The 18,979-nt window shown below is 44.8% G+C and overlaps 1 protein-coding gene across 4 annotated transcripts in view; it reads right to left on the bottom strand.

Annotated features, from left to right (window-relative positions):
* KIAA1755 (KIAA1755 ortholog) overlaps positions 1 to 18,979 on the bottom strand; it is an 88,472-nt gene that overhangs the window by 53,357 nt on the left and 16,136 nt on the right. For all 4 annotated transcript variants that reach the window (XM_040330549.1, XM_040330550.1, XM_040330552.1 and 1 more), the window contains exons 3-6: positions 13,322 to 13,519; positions 11,012 to 11,135; positions 5,142 to 5,235; positions 1,066 to 1,152 (exon numbers count right to left, since the gene is read on the bottom strand). In XM_040330549.1, coding sequence (XP_040186483.1) covers positions 1,066 to 1,152; positions 5,142 to 5,235; positions 11,012 to 11,135; positions 13,322 to 13,519 — 503 coding nt within the window. The remainder of the gene's footprint in view (positions 1 to 1,065; positions 1,153 to 5,141; positions 5,236 to 11,011; positions 11,136 to 13,321; positions 13,520 to 18,979) is intronic.

Here is an 18,979-nt window from a genome sequence, read left to right as displayed (position 1 = left end):
TGCTGTGACCCCATGCCATGCCATGTGTAAAATAGAGGAACTTTTTAAAACACTGACCACCAGACCTGCAGTGAATCGTCAAATATTATAAAGACTTTGGGCACACTCTACAGAAAACTTCTATTTGTAATATAGATTAGCAAACAGTGACATAATACCTTGAGGTGCAGGACATGAAGAAGGAGTTAGCCTTGTGTAGATCAAACTGGGGATGCTCTAAAATCACATTCTAATTCACTTTTATATACAAGCAGCACCCAGTGGCAGGAAGGGAGAAGTGCACGTCTAAAGGGAAGCCAGGGGTGCTGTACAATTTATAACACTGGGAAGGGAAGCAGTACTGCGTGCCGCTGATGATTTTCAGCGCTGATTTGTGGGAAGCACAGGGGCTTAACGGGCGGCTCTGCTTTGGGCCCCCAACAGTGACAGGGCCCTGGGCAGCTTCCCCCGTTTGCCCTATGGTAAAGACGGCCCTGCCCCTGCCAGGAGAACACAATGGCTCCTCAGGAGGTTTTCCACACAGTGTTGAATTGAGCAACCCATGGTGGCAGGAAAGAAAATCGCGTAATCTATGGCCAGCTTTAGTTTACATCTGTGTGAACTGTGTTAACCACTTCAGCCCCAGACCATTTGGCTGGCCAAAGACCAGAGCACTTTTTGCATTTCGGCACTGCGTTGCTTTAACTGACAATTGCGCGATCATGCGACGTGGCTCCCAAACAAAATTTTTTTCCCCACAAATAGACCTTTCTTTTAGTGGTATTTGATCACCTCTGCAGTTTTTATTTTTTGCGCTATAAACAAAAATATAGCGCCAATTTTGAAAAAAAAAAGCAATATTTTTTACACTTTGCTATAATAAATATCCCCCCCCCCAAAAAAAAATATATATATATATATATATATATATATATATATATATATATATATATATAAAAAAAATCCTCAGTTTAGGACAATACGTATTTGGTGTTTCCTATGTGAATACAGATAGGCTTTTGTACAATTCCTTTTAGTTTCATTTATACACAGGACACTTGAATGGTGTTAGAAGGTAGTGCCCACCTGCAGTCCGGGGATTCTCTCCAGCTGAGGAGACGTCTCCTTTTCTACAAGCATCACAATGCTTTGGATAGAGCCAGGAGAGGAAGCCTGGAGGACAGAAAAGTCAGAAATAATTTTATTGATACATCACCATCATTCACATTTTTAGACCCTGTAGCCAGACTCATTATTTCAACAAAAATCTTCCCATAAGATTTTATGTGCATTTAATGTAAGCATGTTATTTGGCTGTAAAAGTGACAATTTATTGTATTCCCCTTTGCTTCTCCCCCAGCAGTTGCATTAAAGGACATGTAGGGAAGAGAGGGGAGGGGCAGAGGATCTAGGTCAGCACAGACAATAATTAGACACACCCAGAAGAGGAAAGGGCTACGGGGTGATTTTGGTGCTCCCCTATTCATTTGAATGGATACTGCCCATTAGAGACAGGTGAACTGTTCGGGCCGAGCATCGGTTTTAGCCCCAAACAGCGCCCGTCAGTGTGTTTGCCAAACACCAGAATTTCTGGGGCACTCCACGTGATGTTCGCCCATCAAACGCACAGTGAATAGCTGTCAGTAGTTAAGGAGCAGGCCAGGAAGCTGGCCGACGCATCCATAACAATGGGTGAGTCATCAGCTGTCAGCGGGCTTCCCCGCTAATACCTGATTTTTTTTTTTTTTTGCAAACATTATGTAAATATGCAGCGTTGTCACCCAAGTACAGCAAGCATATGAGGGCTACTGATAACCCCCACTACCTCTTCTACCTAACATACATTGGATGGTGTTGTGTAGTGCTAAGGTCAAAAGGAAGCAATTAAGAGATTATTTTCAGTGGTCCGGATTCAGGTAGATTTGCCCCTTATTTACGGAGGCACAGGACAGCGTTTTTGCCCTGCGCCCCCGCAAATTTACTGCGCTACCCGCGATTCACGGAGCAGTAGCTCCGTAAATTGCGTGTGCGCTGTGTAAACTTGCCCTGCGTAAGGGCGCCTAATGTAAATGATCCCGTAGGGGGCGGGAATCATTTAAATTAGGCGCGCCGAGCGTAGAGCGCATGCTCTGTCGGGAAACTTTCCCGACGTGCATTGCGGCAAATGACGTCGCAAGGACGTCATTTGCTTCAAAGTGAACGTGAATGGCGTCCAGCGCCATTCACGAATCACTTACGCAAATTGCGTAAAATTCGAACGTCGCGACGCGGGAACGACGGGTATACTTTAGCATTGGCTGCCCCTGCTATTAGAAGGGGCAGCCTTACGCTAAACACGCCGTACGGAAACTACGTAAATTGCGTACGCAGGGCTCGCGCAACATTGTGAATCGGTGTTAGTATGCAATTTGCATACTATACACTGAGCACAATGGGAGCGCCCCCTAGCGGCCATCGCAAGAATGCAGCCTAGATATGCGTGGCATAAGAGCCTTATGCCACGCAGATTTTAGGCTGCAGTCGGCGTTACGATGTTCCTGAATCAGGAGCATTCGTAACGCCGGGGCAAGTAAGCAATTGCGCTGTGTAACCTATGGTTACACAGGCGCAATTGCTACTTGAATCTGGGCCAGTGTTTACATACACTTTAAGTTCTTCTCCAAACATTCTCTTTCTCAGTATACATAACTCTGTGCTGCTGAGAATGAATAATTACTGCTTATTATCACTTTCTAAAGAAATAAATTAGTGTAGCGTTAATACAAATATTTTCATTTTCTATATTTTAATTTATTCTCAAACCCATTATAACGAGCAGCCTAAACTCATTATAAGAGGCTCGCTCTAATTCCGCGTCTGACTTATTATTATCACCTAATAAACTTTAAGGAACTCTGCTGCCTAATAGCCTAATAAACTTTAAAGAACTCTGCTGCCTAATGACAGAATTCATCCTTAAATGTCATATTTAGGCAGGGCGCCCTAAACTGCAAACATCTCCGTGTCACTGCTGGGAGGCTCATGCAATGTTACGTAGGAGCCAAGAAATGTGGGGATTTCCGGTGTTTTGTTGCCGGTCAGATGGCAAAGAATTTATGCGATATTATCGGTAATGACAGCGTTGAGCAAGTCTGGGCTTAAACATCTGTTATTTGTGTGACTCATTCAGCAGCAAATTGCCGTTTAGATGAATATATGTCTAGGGCGATGAGATAACAGCTTTTAAGAGCAAGTATAGTGTATCTGTTAGTGACTATTTTGAATTATTATTGCAGAATTTACCTTCATTTTTATATGCTTTACTCATGTTTATATGCTTGCTCTTTGCTGTTTTTTTTTTTTTTTTGTACTGTATTACATATAGAGATTTGTTACTTAACCACTAGAGGGCTCATTGGTTAAGTGCAACACAGCTGTCTCTCTCTTAAACCCTTAGGGCTAGATTCATATAGAACTGCGTAACTTTGCGGCGGCGTAACGTATTCGATTTACGTTACGCCTCCGCAACTTAGACGGGCAAGTGCTGTATTCTCAAAGCACTTGCTCCGTAGGTTGCGGCGGCGTAGCGTAAATCGGCCGGCGTAAGCCCGCCTAATTCAAATTTGGATCGGGGGGCGTGTTTTATGTAAATGTACTGTGACCCGACGTGATTGACGTTTTTCCCGAACGGCGCATGCGCCGTCCGTGGAATTTCCCAGTGTGCATTGCTCCAATGTACGCCACAAGGACGTCATTGGTTTCGACGTGAACGTAAATGACGTCCAGCCCCATTCACGGACGACTTACACAAACGACGTAACTTTTTCTATCGTTTTTTTATCCATAGGAAAAATCCACCGATGGAAAAAATAATCCACTGATGTAAAAAAATAAAAAACGATGGGGCCCACACACGATCGGTTTGTCCGATGAAAACAGTCCATCGGTTGGTAGACAATGGCACAGGCGCACTGAGCGTGCCATTAGTGAAGGCTATCGTGCTGTCACTGACGGCTCCTGCGTGCATGCGTGGGAGTGATGTCATCACGGCTCCGGCCAATCACAGCGCCGGAGCCGCGATACCCGGAAGTAACTCGGGTATCATGGCGGCAGAGGAGAGGAACGAGAGTTGCTTTAGGGGCTTCGATCTCAGGTAAGTAATTCATAATGAGCTAGTATGCTATGCATACTAGCTCATTATGCCTTTCTCCTGCTGTTTTTTTTTTTATGTTTTAGAGGGTTTACTTCCTCTTTAATGAGGTGCATTTATAAAAAAAAATGTCAAGGCTATTCGTCCTGTGAAACTGCATGTACATTCATTGTGAGTGAATGTGGGAAAATCAAATGTCAAGGCTATTTTCTCTGCAATTGGAATGTTGTCCACTGTGGAACCTCGGATTGCGAGTAACGCGGTTTACAAGCGTTTCGCAATACGAGCTATTTAAAAAAAAGAACTGACTCGCTTTGTGAGCAGCAGATTCAATCCTCTGAAGTGTGCAGTACTGCATTTGGCCAGAGGTGCCGGGCGCCAGAGCCACTCGGAAATGCCCTGAGTACAGACGATCAGATATTCCGACAACAAAACCGTGGATTTTTTTCAGACGGATTGTTTCGCTCAAACTTGTCTTGCATACACACAAATGTTGTCAGAAATTCCAAACGTCAAGAACGCGGTCACGTACAACACGTACGACGAGCCGAGAAAAATTAGGTTCAATAGGCAGTGTGGCTCTTCTGATTGATTCAGAGCATGCGTAGATTTTTGTGAGTCGGAATTGCATACAGATGATCGGAATTACGGACAAGAACTTCTGTTGTCGGAAAAATTGAGAACCAGCTCTCGGAATTTCCGACAGCAAATGTCCGATGGAGCCTACACATGGTCGGAATATCCGACCAAAAGCTCACATCGAACATTTGTTGTCGGAAAATCCGATCGCGTGTACGCGGCATTACAGATAACTAAAAAGATCATTGGTGTCAGTGGGAACCTATCTAAGAGGCAAATATTGTGCATTGCTCAAGGAACCCCTAGCAACCTCCGGAGGAACCCTAGACTTCCATGGAGCCCTGGTTGAGAAACCCTGGATTAGAACCTTTGTCAGATTTGAATTGCTATCCATTCATTTGGGAGATTCCTTTGACCTCCTGAATATTCTATGGGTGTCAGACAGTGGGCTCACCTGGGTACATTGCAGAGCTGCATGGAGACATGAAGATGGAGGGTGCTTCCTGGCATCCACTAAAACCATCAATCCGAGGTCTTTTATCTCCTTTCTAAGGAAACGGTTGAGAACAAGCATTATACATCAATGCAAGCATGAGAACAAGCTGTAACGGTCACCACCGTTTACGACCTTCCATCCCAGTCACGACAGCTTATCGACACTCCAACCAACAGGACCCGATCCATAAGAATTCCCCCCAGACACGAGACACACAGCTCTGTGCTTCTGGTTTCAAATGTAATGACACTTTAATGGTTTCTTCTCAGCTTTTTATACAGTACAAGGCATTAAAGCAACAATGAGATCTCCACCCCCCTAATCACACACTAAGGCTAATTACTAAACATTCCTTAATTAACAGCATAACAAACAAAACCCCATCACACACTGAGTTCCCTAGGCAGACATTCCGTCTCCGCATACAGCTTGACACCTATTCACACCTCTGAGCATCACTAGGCTTTAGACAGTGTTATATCACATAAACAGTATTTAGCATGCATAATTAGAGTTCTGGGAGCAGACAATGGAATGTCTTCCAGGCCCTGACTCAATTAGCATGTCACTAGTCAGGGCTAATCATAGAAATGTGTCATAGAATATTCTTTGCAGTATCTCAAAATCCTGCAATACGAACTATCAGTGATGTCCTATCTCATGTAATACATGAATTATGATTCACTTGCCACCCCATGCCCGAAAGGCACAGGGTGTACTCAGACCCAAGAGTTATCAGTGACGCTGACACAGGAGTATCCCCCATCCTCACAAAGTCTCTGGGTGTCCCGGGTCATTCCGTTACACAAGCATTATACATCAATGCAAGCATGAGAACAAGCATTATACATCAATGCAAGCATGAGAACAAGCATTATACATCAATGCAAGCATGAGAACAAGCATTATACATCAATGCAAGCATGAGAACAAGCATTATACATCAATGCAAGCTATAACATTTAAGGATTGGGGTACAAGTATGAATCAAATTATCAATGAAATTAGACACAAACCAGTCTGCCTCTCAGTTCACAATTGACAGATTTATATATATTTGTGACCCGTGCCCCTGGCAGCCAACAGATTTGCACAGGTCTGCAACAGAATTAAATGCATAATCCACCTTTGGAACGTTGTTATATGTCACACTCATATCTAGGGTGTAACATAAAATGTGGTTCAGGGCTGCTATTAGAAATCACAGGGGCCCCATACAGCCTGCCCATGAATGAGAACCTTGTTAAAACATTTGGTAAGTACCTAGCAACCAGCAGCTTTGGGGACAATGAGCACTTTGGTCAGGAGTATGCAATATAGAACATAATATACAGCGTGCAGGAGTCAGAAGGATGTAACTGTCCCTGTTCAAAATCATTTGGAGGGAAACCTTGAAGGGATTTAGAAGAAGAATGGGGCACACTTAGCGTGCCACCCGCCAGAAACTTGTAACCGTGATCAATAAAATATATGATGCTTTATGGAAAATGGCTTGTGTGGCACCTTTTCCCAAAGATCTGCTATATTTTAAAAAACACAGACCCAGGGGGTACACTGGAGAAAAAAAAAACCTGTGCTGTCAGTAGCCCCAATAATAACCTCCAGCACTGGCAGGGATGGACTGGCCATTGGGACTACAGGGAGTTTCCCGGTGGGCCGATGGCTCAGTGGGCCGGCTTCAGTGACAGCAGACCGCCGCCCCCCTCCACTCCTCTGTCTCTCCCTTCCCGCAGCGCTCACCTGGGGGGGGAACAGAGAAGCAGGGGGAGGACCAGAGGAGCAGGGGGGACGACAGAGGAGCATGGGGGAGGGGACAGACAGCTGACTCAGCAGCTATGGCCTGGGAGCTTCTCACTTCTGCCTAATCTTGTCCCATAAGGGGGGGCACCGAACTGATTCTTTGCCCCGGGTGAAATGATGTCTAGCTTCCCCACTGGTACTGCCTATAAGAGTACCAGTACCAGCTGGTCTACTCTAATAAAGTAGAATGGCTAGTGGCTAGTGAAGGGGGAGAGGGGGCTTGGGTGGCTGGGGGGGGCATGCAGGGGTGAAGTGGGCCAGTCTGGATGAAGTCCAGGGCCAAATTTTTGTCCCAGTCCAGCCCTGAGCACTGGTGTCAGTGGTCACAATAATAACCCCCAAACATTAGTGCCAGTGTCTGCAATAATAATGCCCAATACTAGTGTCAATGGTCACAATAACAACCCCCAACAAAGGTTCAGTGGGCACAATAATAACCCCAACATTTGTGTCAGTGGTCACATAAATAACCCCCCACATTGGTGTCAGTGGTCGTTCGTTTCTGAATCGGCGTAACTCCTCATTTGCATATTCGACGCGTAAAAGATACGAAATCGCCACCTAGCGGCCGGCATGGAATTGCAGCCTAAGATCCGACGGTGTAACACAGTTACACCTGTCGGATCTTAGGGATATCTATGCGTAACTGATTCTCTGAATCAGCGTCGGCGTAGCGTACAGGAGATACGCTACGGCGGCATAAATGTGCGCTGCTGTCTGTGAATCCGGGCCAATGACTTTAGTACAGCTGTAGGCTTTGCTGAATAGCTTTAGTAGCTCACCTACTGGATTTACTTGTTGCTTGTATTGGCATTTTAAGTATGCTAGAGAAGGAATTTTTTTGCAGCAATTTTGACTGAACAACCTTTTTGAAAACCAGGCCCCTTGCGTGCATGTCAGGCAAACGCCTTGATTTCCCTAAAGGCTTCAACGTATCTTTTCTCAGTCACCAGGTAGCAACTGGGAATTCAATTTTTCAAAGCAGCTGAATCTCCTTCGAGATGCTGGTCCCAGGAGACTCTCTGCTGCTATCTTTACTGCCCTGGAAAAGAAGATTGCAGTACAAATGCTATGAAACCGTATGAAGTCATACTGTGTGAAAATGTTTCTTTATGTGACAGCGTTTCTGCATGATTGGCCAGCTTTAAAGACCAGTGAGCCAAGCTAATAATAAAAAAATATAAGCTCAAACCTGCTAACCGACAAAAGGGATCATAGTAAAGAGGACCAGTCATAAATGGGCATAAAGAGACACGGTCACTTTTGCCCATTCGGGGTAAATTTATGTGATTGGCATATCAAGCTGGTACACTCCAGATTTATGTTCAGGCACATACTGGCAATTCTATGAGATCCCTAAAAAGGACAATGACATCACAAGGGTGGAGATTTCCATCCCATGCCTTCATGCAATGTTACATCTGAACTCCGGGTATGGCCTTAATTGCATACTTCCATTGGACCAATGTAGGTATACATATTTCATACCTGAGAGGCCACTCTGGAAGTTTACAATACAGAGTTTAGTTATCACTACTACCAGTGTTGCCAACCTGTCAGATAGAAATTTACTGGCACAACACCTGAAATTTACTGGCGCAGCCACGTTTTTACTGGCATTTCACAAAAGTTACTAAAACATTTTTAGGTGCAAATTTCCGTATTGATAGCCAGATTCATAGAGAGTTACGCCGGCAAATCAGTAGATACGCTGTTGTTACTCTGAATCTACGCCGGCGTTAATTTAAGCGTATTCTGGAAACCAGATACGCTTAAATTAGGCTAAGATACGAGCGGCTTAAGTCTCCTACGCCGTCGTATCTTAAAGTGTAATTTTTGGGCTGGCCGCTAGGTGGCGCTTCCGTTGAGTTCGGCGTAGAATATGTAAATGACTAGATACGCCGATTCACGAACGTACGTGCGCCCGTCGCAGTAAAGATACGCCGTTTCCGTAAGAGATACGCAGCGTAAAGATAAAGCTGCCCCCAGGAGGCGTAGTCAATGTTAAGTATGGCCGTCGTTCCCGCATCAAAATTTGAAAATTTTACGTCGTTTGCGTAAGTCGTACGTGAATAGGGCTGGACGTAATTTACGTTCACGTCGAAACCAATACGTCCTTGCGGCGTACCTTGGCGCAATGCACACTGGGATATGCACACGGACGGCGCATCGTAAAAAACGTCAATTACGTCGGGTCACGAGTAATTAACATAAAACACGCCCCCATCCTCATTTAAATTAGGCGTGCTTACGCCGGGCCGCATTTACGCTACGCCGCCGTAAGTTAGGAGGCAAGTACTTTGTGAATACAGTACTTGCCTCTATGACTTAAGGCAGCGTAGCGTAAATACGATACGCTACGCCACCTTAAAGTTGCGGCGGCGTCTATGAATCTAGGTATTAGGCTACAAACAAGTACGCTAGGCAAATAGCAATGTGATTTAAGGTAGATATTAAGGTAAAAAAAAATATTTTTGTTATTTTCGATATAAATAGGGCAAATTATTTAGTCACATCACCACCTGCCTCCATCCCCCTCTGCCACCAACACCCCCTGCTTTCACCCCCCTCTGCGGTGCCACAATCTCCCCCTGCCTCCAATCTCTGCACGGCCAGGACTCCCGGCGGTATAAGGTCCGCCGGGAATCCAGATGGGAAAACTGTAGGTAGAACTTTGGCCGGGAATCCCGGCTGTGTGTACAGGGCTTATGCTCCCTCGGCACTGCCTTGCGGTGTTTTCCAATGGCAAGTGTAGTAAATCTTGCGAAAAAAAAAAAAAGGGAGCATACACACGCCCGGTTTTCACGCCAAAAAGCTCTCCCAGCAGTTTTCTTGCCGGGAAAAAAGGTTGTGTGTACGAGGCCTAAAGCCTCGTACACACGACCGAGGAACTCGACGGGCGAAACACATCGTTTTCCTCGTCGAGTTCCTTGTCAGGCTGTCGAGAAACTCGACAAGGCAAGTTTCTCCATTCCCGTCGAGGAAATAGAGAACTTGCTCTCTTTTTGGCTCGTCGAGTTTCTCGACAGTTTCCTAGACGAAAATGTACACACGACCGGTTTCCTCAGCAAAAAAATATCTCCCAGCAAGTTTCTTGCTGGTTTTTGCAGAGAAAAACTCAGTCGTGTGTTCGAGGCTTAACACTCCAGGAAAATGAAATATCTAACCAGTAGAACGGAATCCATTACTTGCTCATATATATTCATTAGTTTCTATTTCTGATGCAAAACTTATGCCTAGTACACACGATCAGTTTTCCCGACGGTCAAAAGACCGGTGGGAAAACCAAGGGGAAAACCGAGAACCGGCTCGGTCCCTTTTCCCCTGTACACACAGCCGGTTTTCCCGACAGGAGAACTTTGGTCGGGAATAACCGTCCGTGTGTATGCTCCCTCGCAGTGTTTCCCATAGGAAAACTGCGGGGAAAAAAACGCAGCGATTCACGGCGAGAAAAAACAGGAACATGTTCTCATTTTTTAAACCGCAGTTTTTCTGTCGGGAAAACTGCTAAGGAGCATACACACGTACGGTTTTTCCGGCCAAAGAAAAACACGGAAGTTTTCCCGACGGAGAAAAACGATCGAGTGTACAAGGCATTAGTCTATTGTACCTTGACACCGCCAAGTAAATTGCAAGTATAGTGTACATTTTAGCATACAATTTACAATTGAATTCAGAAAGGTAACTAAACAGTAAGGCTTCATTTCCATGTACGTTTTTACAGCCACTTTTCTGAGCGTTTTTTGCAGCTTAAAAACGGCTCTCCATGTTAGTCTATGGCCTCATGCCCACCATGACGTTTTTGAGCTGTAGGTGGCTGAGCCGTTTTTAAGCTGCAAGAAAAAACCCAGGACCCGTGCGTTCTGAAGCTCCAGCGTTAGAGCTGTAAAAACGCCAGACGTTAAAAAACGCTCAAAAATGCGCAAAAATGCTAAAAAAAACAGCTAAACAAAGTGGCTGTAAAAATGTCTAATAAATGTCTATAAAAGCCTAATAGAGACCACAGCTTAATCAGATATTCATCTCACCTGGCCACCGAACACAGGTAGAGTAAGAGGCGTGTCACCTCCTTCACTGAGCACCACGATGCCTCCCAGGCTGTACTATCTGTGGTCACTTGGATTATTGCCCTGCCCATCTTGTCCCGGCTTCCTAGGATCACAATACCCATAATTAAATATTTATCATAACACCACAAAGTCACATTACAATAATGTATAAAATACTAAGCTTCAAAGGAAGTGAAAAAAACAAACAAACTGAAACAGCCCCAGTTTACAGTACTAAGGTTTTAAGCCTTTGTACACAGGCTTTGGGGTTTTTATTCTTGCATGTTTGCATTGGCTAGTGAAGCCACTGATCAAAAGTATGGGTCAATAGGAATAGCCAGGAGCGACAGAGCCAACTTCCAACACTACAATACAGTACTGAAACTGTTTACTGTAGCACAGGATTTGCACCCAGGCTGTAGAAGAATTCATCTAACTATACATGCCGCCACCACCACGTGTCTGCATTGTAATGTTGGAGGCTCTAATGCCGCGCACAGACGGTCGTTTTTTGTGATGAAAAAAAACGACGTTTTAAAAAACGTCATTTAAAATGATCGTGTGTGGGCAAAACGTCGTTTTATGGCCCAGATTCTCGAAGGCGTTACGACGGCGCAACACCATTAGCGCCGTCGTAACTCCTCATCTGGCCCCCGGGTATCTATGCGACTGATTCTTAGAATCAGTTGCGCATAGGTACCCATTAGATCTGACAAGCGTAAGGCTGTTACGCTGTCAGATCTTAAAAGTAATTTTTTTTCCCCGCCGCTAGGTGTCGCATCGTCGCTTTTCCGCTTTTCCGTCGTCTATGCAAATGAGGTAAGTGCGGCGATTCCCGAACATACGCGAGGTCGACGCAGCGAATTAACGTCGTTTGCGTAGCGTACCCAACGCGTAAGGTTGCCCCTGCTATTAGCAGGGGCAACCAATGTTAACTATGGCCGTCGTTCCAGCGTCGAATTGAATCAAAATTAAGTCGTTTGCGTAAGACATCCGTGAATGGCGCTGGACGCCATTTACGTATACATCTAGGCAAATGACGTCGGGGCAACGTCATTTAGCGCAATGCACGTCGGGTAATTTACCCGACGGAGCATGCGCAGTACGCTCGGCGCGGGAGCGCGCCTAATTTAAATGGTGCCCGCCCCATTTGAATTGGGCGGGCTTGCGCCGAGCAATCTAACGATACACCGCCGCAAGTTTACAGGTAAGTGTTCTGAGAATCAGGATTTAAACCTGTAGACCTGCGGCGGTGAAACGTAGAGCTCATACATTACGCTGCCCAGGAGCAGCGCTAATGTATGAGAATCTGGGCCTATGTCTTCAAAAAAACGACCAAAAAAAAATTCGAACATGCTTGAATTTTTTGTGTCGTTTTTCAAAACGTTGTTTTTTGTTTCACAGAAATTGACCGTGTGTAGCAAAAAACAACGTTTAAAACAACGTTTTTAAACCCGCGCATGCCCAGAAGCTAGTTATGAAGCGAGCTTCAATGGAAAAAATGTGGCGAAACGTAACCTCGCTTTGCTAGAGCATTGTGAAAAAACGATGGTGTGTAGGCAACTTCGTCTTTGAAAATGATGTTTCAAAAACGTCGTTTTATTTCATGATTTAAAACTTCTTTTTTTTTTCATCACAAAAAACGACCGTCTGTACGCGGCATTAGTGTTGATACACTTGATGTTTTTAAAATGTTGAAAGGCAGCTGAGTAGGGTTGCCACCTATTTAAAATGTGTCAAAAGTGTCCGAAGTGTCTGCCATAATGTCGCAGTACCGGAAAAAAATCGCTGATCGCCGCCATTCCTAGTAAAAAAAAAAATATTAATAAAAATACCCCCTATTTTGTAAACGCTATAACTTTTGCGCAAACCAATCAATAAACGCTTATTGCGATTTTTTTTTACGAAAAATATGTAGAAGAATACGTATCGGCCTAAACTGAGGAAAAAAAAAGTTTTTTTATATATTTTTGGGGGATATTTATTATAGCAAAAAGTAAAAAATATTCATTTTTTTCAAAATTGTTGCTCTATTTTTGTTTATAGCGCAAAAAATAAAAACCGCAGAGGTGATCAAATACCACCAAATGAAAGCTCTATTTGTGGGAAAAAAAGACGCTAATTTTGTTTGGGAGCCACATCGCACGACCGCGCAATTGTCAGTTAAAGCGACGCAGTCCCGAAACACAAAAAGTGCTCTGGTCTTTGGGCAGCAATATGGTCCGGGGGTTAAGTGGTTAAAGTGTTATATGTGTAGGTAAACACCTGAAGGCAGATTTAAATACATACCTGGAAGACATGCAATTCCAGAATACAGTAATTTGGCACTAAGCTCCTGACACTCGATAGGAGGATCATTGATGATCTCCCAAGGTATGGTCCCTCTAGATGGAGAGCCTACAATGGAAACCCACAGGCCAGATTTGGATGGCACTTTCTGCACCGATGATGTCACCTCCACACCTGGGGTGACATTTACTGCTGATCCTGTTGAAGAAAGAGAAGTGCTGTTAGTAGATATCACCATGAAAATTTTAAAAAATAAACTTTTTATTAAATAAGACTGTACTGTGGAAGCTTTCAGCAAAAAAGACAAGCAGATGACAAATAACTATTTACCAGTATTGCCTGGGGTCTCCGTGTAGCGCGTTCTTTTTATCATTACAGACTTACAATACCTTGTTCTACAACCTTAAAGAGGTGGAGATCTACCTGAACAACACGGAAGCAGTCAAAGATCACCGGGCACATTGCCGCATCCTCACACCTGATTTAACCACTTGCCACCCGCCATATAGCAATATGATGTCGGAAAAGTGATTCTGTTATCCTGACCGGACATCATATGACGTGATCAGGATAACAGAGCCGGCACGTGCCCGCGGGGTTCGCGCAGCGTGGCGATCGGTGGTGCTGTGTGTCAGTCTGACACACTGCATCTCCAATCGTGGTATGGAGTCTCTGACGGAGGCTTCTTACCACGTGATCAGCTGTGACCAATCACAGCTGATCATCGAGTGAACCAGGGAGTGCCAGTAAATGGCTTTTCTCGGGTCGCTCTGACAAGGAGAGGCGATCGGTGGCTCGTATCAGAGGGGGGGGGGGGTTTGCGCTGATAATCAGCACATTGATTATCAGCACAGCCCCCATCAGATTTGCCCATCAGCTGCCAATCACTGCCCATCAGCTGCCAGCATGTGCCCCATAAACAATGCCTGTCGGTGCCAATCCAATCAGTGCCCCATCAGTAATGCCTGTCAGTGCCCTTCAGATGCCACTTAGTAATGCCTGTCAGTAGCTGCTCATCAGTGCTGCCTATCCAGTGCCATCTATCAGTGCCACCTATCAGTGCTGCCTATCAGTGCCACCTATTAGTGCCGCCTATCATTGCCCATCAGGTTTTTTTTCCCCAAAATGTTGGTCTTTTTTAGTTTGTTTAGCAAAAAATAAACACTGTGATGCTATGAAGTATATCTTAGTACCAGGGAACACACACACACTCAACACACACTCAGATTGCTTTTCAGAGGAGCAGCAGTGACTGCTGCACTTGTGAATGAGCCCTTAGTTGCATTCAGCAGCAGCACTCTTAGGGCTCGTTCACACGTAAAGTGTGTGAGGGTGGTGAAACAGCAGGATATAATAGACGTCTATGGTTTAGCACGGCAAACCTGCAAGAAAGCTGCAGATACACTGCACTGCACCTGCGATGTGGAAAAACCACAGTGCATCAGTGTGAAAGCAGTCCTATACTATTATGCCTGGTGTATTACTTCACACTGACCTGAAGAGCTCCCCTTTCCTGCTCCTGGCACCACTCTCGAGACCGCTAGCCAGGATAAGAGATGGTGTGCTAGTGGTATCACTCCACATGGGCCAGCACTACACGGGAGTCATTGGCTTATGCGGCTCTTGCTTCCTACTACAGCTCCAACTTTAGAAGTAGTCCCTTCGCATTGCACTCTGATTGATGCTCTAGAATGGCGGGGCAGCAAGCCCAGACCGCGATCTACCAGTCACCTGGCCAAGATCTACTAGTAGATCACAATCTACAGGTTGCTGACCCCCATTCTACAACGTGCAAGGAAGCAGCCTTCTTAGTAAAGCTGTGGGGTAGCGTTACTAAAGGCAAATAGACTGCAGTCCGCAAGGGCATTTGCTCTAGAGCTTAGTAAATGGGGGAAGCTGACTTCCATCATCCATGTGCAAGCAAAAATGCGTTTTTTTAAAAAATATTTTTCTTGCATGTGATTGGGTATTCTTTACAAAGTGAAGCTTTATCTCATTTACTAAGCTCTGGAGCAAATGCCCTTGCAGAATGCAACTGTCTGTGCAAAATGCACAGTCTATCTGCCTTTAGCAAATCAACCCCCACGGCTTTGCTTATCCATATCAGAGCTACTCATGGGTGTGCGCAGCCTATTGCATTAGGGTGTGCACCTCAAAGTTCCAACACATATGCGTTTGTGACATTAATCGACCTCTTCTCGGTCATCATCCTGAAACAATGGGGGGGGGGGGCAGGGGAGCACACAGGGGGACCTGGGCAGCAGAAAGAAGAGGAACAGGGACTAGAGGGGTGGCATATAATGGTACTGATGGCCTGTATTTTCCTACTGTGTGAGCTGAATGTCGGCGAGAGGGAGAGGAGGAGAAGCCTACTTCTGCTGCTGCAGAAGGAAATACAGATCGATTAAACTAATTTCCACCCCTGCTGCCTATCCTGTCCAGTTTCTGGGGTCGGCAAGTAAGGATCGTTGCTCACCTGTCACCTGGCCACGATTGACGGCTTACCAACTCCAGGATTAGGGTGTGCCCGGGCACACCTGGCACACCCCTTGCGCACGCCTATGGAGCTACTGCTCGCAGACTGGTGATTTGATGATTGGTGTGGTAATGGTCAAGAAGCAGCAAGAGAGTTGGATGAATCACAGATCTGCAGAATGGCAGATTGCCGCAGGAGCTTCCACTGCAAGTCCTCGTGTACAGATTCCTTCCCAGCAAGAAGAACAGTGAGTAGCACAGTAGTGACTTCACCAAACCTTGCTCCAATCCCCTGAAACTAGCTGTGAGAGGCAGCAATACCTTTGATGATCTCACGCTGAAGATATACACTATGAGGTTGCGGAACAGGAGTGGCTAGGCACAATCACATGACAGGAAGTGTACTGCTATTTTTCATGCAAGATTGTAAGACAAAGGGTATATTCAGGGTGCTTGTTACTGTATATACAGTTAACAATTCGTGATGTTCCGTATAAAACGGCAAAACATCACTTGTTGACTTGAGGTCCACTTTTACTGTTTCATTATAGGATCTCAGCTGAAACGTTATAAAGTAAACATAATTCCTTTAGCCCCATATCTCTAGTGCTTGATGCTATTAAAAGCATCTGACACAGTGGAAACCCCAATTCAGAAGAATGATCCTTCAACTTGGTGTGTCACAGAAATATGTTATGCTTTTGGGGGTCACATAGGGTCACGGGCTATTTCTATACTGTTCAAGGATCTGATTCCTGAATAAATACACATAGTTCACACTCTGCAAGTTCCCAAAAGTACGACCAATAATACATGGCACCAGCGATTGTCTCAAATATGAAATAGACTATATAGCCAGATTCAGGTACCTGCGCCGTGGCGTAACGTATCCCGTTTACGTTACACCGCCGCAAGTTTTCAGCGTAAGTGCCTGATTCACAAAGCACTTACCTGTAAACTTGCGGCGGTGTATTGTAAAGACGTCCGGCGCAAGCCCGCCTAATTCAAATGGGGCGTGTACCATTTAAATTAGGCGCGCTCCCGTGCCGAACATTCTGCGCATGCTCCGTTCGTAAATTTCCCGACGTGCTTTGCGCGAAATTACGGCGCCCCAACGTGTTTGTGAATGGCAACGTGCGTAACGTACTTACGCCGTACTTACACCAAAAAAAATAATAATAATTCAACGCGGGAATGAGGGCCATACTTTAACATGGCTGGTGTAAAGTTAAGCAATGAAAAAGATTGCTTAACTTTGCGACGGGAAAAAACGACGTTACGCACGCGAGTAGCTTCGTGGATCGCGTAAAAGCTAATTTGCATACCCGACGCTGGAAAACGACGCAAACTCCACCCAGCGGCGGCCAAAGTATTGCAGCCTAAGATCCGACGGTGTAAGTCAATTACACCTGTTGGATCTTAGGGCTATCTATGCGTAACTGATTCTATGAATCAGCCGCATAGTTAGGACGGGCGGATCACAGAGATACGACGGCGTATCAGGAGATATGCCGTCGTATCTCTTTTGTGAATCTGGCCCTAACATTTTAAGAAACTGTGCCTGACATATTCTAGCAATATGGATTGCATTCATATGGCATACAGTGGATATTATTAAAGGGGTTGTAAAGGTACAATATTTTTTTCCTAAATAGCTTCCTTTACCTTAGTACAGTCCTCCTTCACTTACCTCATCCTTCCATTTTGCTTTTAAATGTCCTTATTTCTTCTGAGAAATCCTCACTTCCTGTTCTTCTGTCTGTAACTCCACACAGTAATGCGAGGCTTTCTCCCTGGTGTGGAGTGTGGTGCTCGCCCCCTCCCTTGGACTACAGGAGAGTCAGGACGCTCTCTACGTTGCAGATAGAGAAAGGAGCTGTGTGTTAGTGGGCGTCCTGACTCTCCTGTAAGGGAGGGGGTGAGCACGACACTCCACACCAGAGAGAAAGCCTTGCATTACTGTGTGGAGTTACAGACGAAAGAACAGGAAGTGAGGATTTCTCAGAAGAAATAAGGACATTTAAAAGCAAAATGGAAGGATGAGGTAAGTGAAGGAGGACTGCACTAAGGTAAAGGAAGCTATTTAGGAAAGAAAAAGTGTACCTTTACACCCCTTTAAGATATATGAACAATGTGGAAAAACATTTATTATGCACATCCTTATTTTTAGAGATATTAAAAAAAAAGGAATTTTATTTGCATGATTGGATAATTCATGTTAGCTTCATCAATCAAACTGAAAAATACATTCTTTGAATAAATCAACACCACCAAATCAAATATGTACATGCAGTTTGGCCCCTTTCACACTGGGGCGGTGGGTCCTCGGTGGTAAAGCGCCACTATTTTAATGGCAATTTACCGTCAATTTTCGCTGCACTATTCGGCCGCTAGCAGGTCGCTTTTAACCCCCGCTAGCGGCCGAAAAAGGGTTAAAAACGCCGCTGCGACAGGGTTAAAAACACCTTACAGTATAAGGCCAGCAGGGTCGCAAACACCTATAAAAAGCTTTCAGAGATTCTAACCCCCCCCCCCCAACCAAGAGAAAATGGATAGCTGGAGTTCTGCTTTAGAGCACAAATCTGTGACTACTAATGCTGCGTACACACGGTCGGAATTTTCGGGAGAAAAATCTGACTTTTTCTGCTGGAATTTCCGACGGACGTAGATAGAAAGTAGGTTCTCTATTTTTCCCGTTGGAAATAAGAGCTGAGAGAGTAATGCATTACATATCCTGGATCATCCATCTATGTCAAGCCTTTGAATGTAGCATAAAGATAGAGATCACAGATACAACATCAGCGGTCAGATACTTTGTTAGATAGCGCAGTGAGAACATCAATGTGAAGAAGGTGTTTGATGACACAATTTTTTTGCAGTAAAATAAATGTTTTATAGTAAAAAAAAGTCCTTGTAGGCAGTGGACTGAAGCAGTATGGATGGCTGCAAAATCCAACGAATTCATTAGATCTGAGAGATACAATATTGATTACAGAAGTGGCATATCAAGCAATATCATCACACAAGATATCTCTTGCTTCATCTTATCGGAAAATATCTCAGGTGTAACTTTAGTAAACATATGGCAAATGCTAAACATTTGTGGCAGACACTTGACAAAACATGCTTTTTGCCCCAGTGTGTATTAGGGAACATGTCTTTTATGGCTGGGTATAGCTTCTG

Source organism: Rana temporaria, chromosome 12 (genome assembly GCF_905171775.1).
Source record: "Rana temporaria chromosome 12, aRanTem1.1, whole genome shotgun sequence".
NCBI lineage: Eukaryota > Metazoa > Chordata > Amphibia > Anura > Ranidae > Rana > Rana temporaria.
This window is presented reverse-complemented; position numbering and strand designations above follow the sequence as displayed.